The sequence below is a fragment of the Emiliania huxleyi genome (assembly GCF_000372725.1).
Source record: "Emiliania huxleyi CCMP1516 unplaced genomic scaffold EMIHUscaffold_6576, whole genome shotgun sequence".
Classification (NCBI taxonomy): Eukaryota; Haptophyta; order Isochrysidales; family Noelaerhabdaceae; genus Emiliania; species Emiliania huxleyi.
The window spans coordinates 1-1,436 of record NW_005197071.1 but is presented as its reverse complement, the minus strand read 5'-3'; the positions used below and the strand labels follow the sequence as shown (position 1 = coordinate 1,436).

General features: G+C 68.3%; 1 protein-coding gene across 1 annotated transcript; it reads left to right on the top strand.

The window, feature by feature from the left end:
- Positions 1-167: 167 nt before the first annotated feature.
- Positions 168-1,333, top strand: EMIHUDRAFT_257703 (hypothetical protein; the record flags this gene model as incomplete). Its single annotated transcript, XM_005762916.1, has 3 exons — positions 168-254; positions 868-1,124; positions 1,225-1,333. The coding sequence occupies 3 exons, from the start codon at positions 168-170 to the stop codon at positions 1,331-1,333; spliced, it is 453 nt and encodes a 150-aa protein (XP_005762973.1).
- Positions 1,334-1,436: the final 103 nt, after the last annotated feature.

Genomic DNA, 1,436 nt, shown 5'->3' with positions numbered 1-1,436 from the left:
ACCTCATCGCCTGCGACGAGCCAGCATGGCTCGTCGCTCGACGGCAGCCTGCCCAGTATGCTCTCGGCATTCTGTACAGCCTCGCCTCCCAGGCTCTCTGAGACGGCCTGCAGGGCCGGCGCGGACCGCCTCGGGCGCGATGGCCCTCCTCAGTACCTACCTCTTCGATGCCTGTCGGCTCGCCGCCCGCGTCGCCCGCGGCAGGCCCGCATGGCGCGCTGCTCGATGGCAGCCCGCTCAGTACGCCTTGGACAGTGACTTCTGCCTCGCTGCTCTTACTGCAGCCGCCTCCGGGACCGGCGCCGGCCGCCTCGCCTCGCCAGTGCTGTCTACGCCGGCGACACGCGTGTCGGCTCGCCGCCCACGTCGCCCGCGGCGGGCCCGCATGGCGCGCCGCTCGTCGGGAGCGTGCCCAGCAGGCTGTGCAGGGCAGTCTGCCTCACTCAGGGCGCCGCCGCCGCTGCGCGGGGCCGCCACCGGCGCTGCTGCCGTGAACACTGCCGCCGTGTACGTCACCATCGCCTCTCTTCATCGCCGATCTCGCCGACGCCGCTCGCCGCTCGCCGCCGCCCTGCCCTGCCCCCCCCAGCCCTCGCACAAACAAACAAACACTCACACACACACACACACACACACACACACACACACACACACTCACACACACTCACACACACTCACACACACACACTCATACACTCATACACTCACATGCACACACGCGGACACCGCTCACCACGCGCACCGGGCCTTGCACTTGAAAACGCCTTCAGGGCTCCTGCCTTTCTAGACGTGGAGTCGAAAGGGCTGCACCTGGCCCTTGCCCCACACCCTCGTGTGTGTGGAGAAGTGTGCCTGACCCCGCCGCAGGACTGCGACCAGCGCGGCTCCCTCTGCGACGCCGAGAAGCTCCGCTTCGACTTTGCGTACCCCAAGCCGCTCACTGCCGAGCAGCTCGCCGCCGTGCAGGCGCAAGTCAACTCGCAGATCGGCGCCGACCTCGAGGTGCACACGTCGACGGTCGCGCTCGAGCAGGCGATGGCGATCAACGGGCTCCGCGCCGTCTTTGGCCAGCAGTGCCGCACCGCCCACGGGGCTGACCCCGCATTGGGTTCGATCCTGCGGAGGTATGGTACTAGGCGAGCAGTACCCCGACCCTGTCCGCGTCGTCTCCGTGGGTGGGCGCCGGCGCCGTAGATGCCGAGCCACACACTGGTGCGGCCCCAGCGACTGGTGCGGCCCCAGCGAGCTACTCGACAAGACTCGTGCGGCCTCGGCCGTGCTCGCTTCCTTCCCCGTGCTCGCTTCCTTCCCCGCCTTTCCGCAGCTCTTGTAGCCACTCCTGTAGCCACGCGACACCCCGCGAGCACACACACACACACACACACACACACACACACACACAGCGCGAGCACACACACACGCAGCGCGAGCAAGCG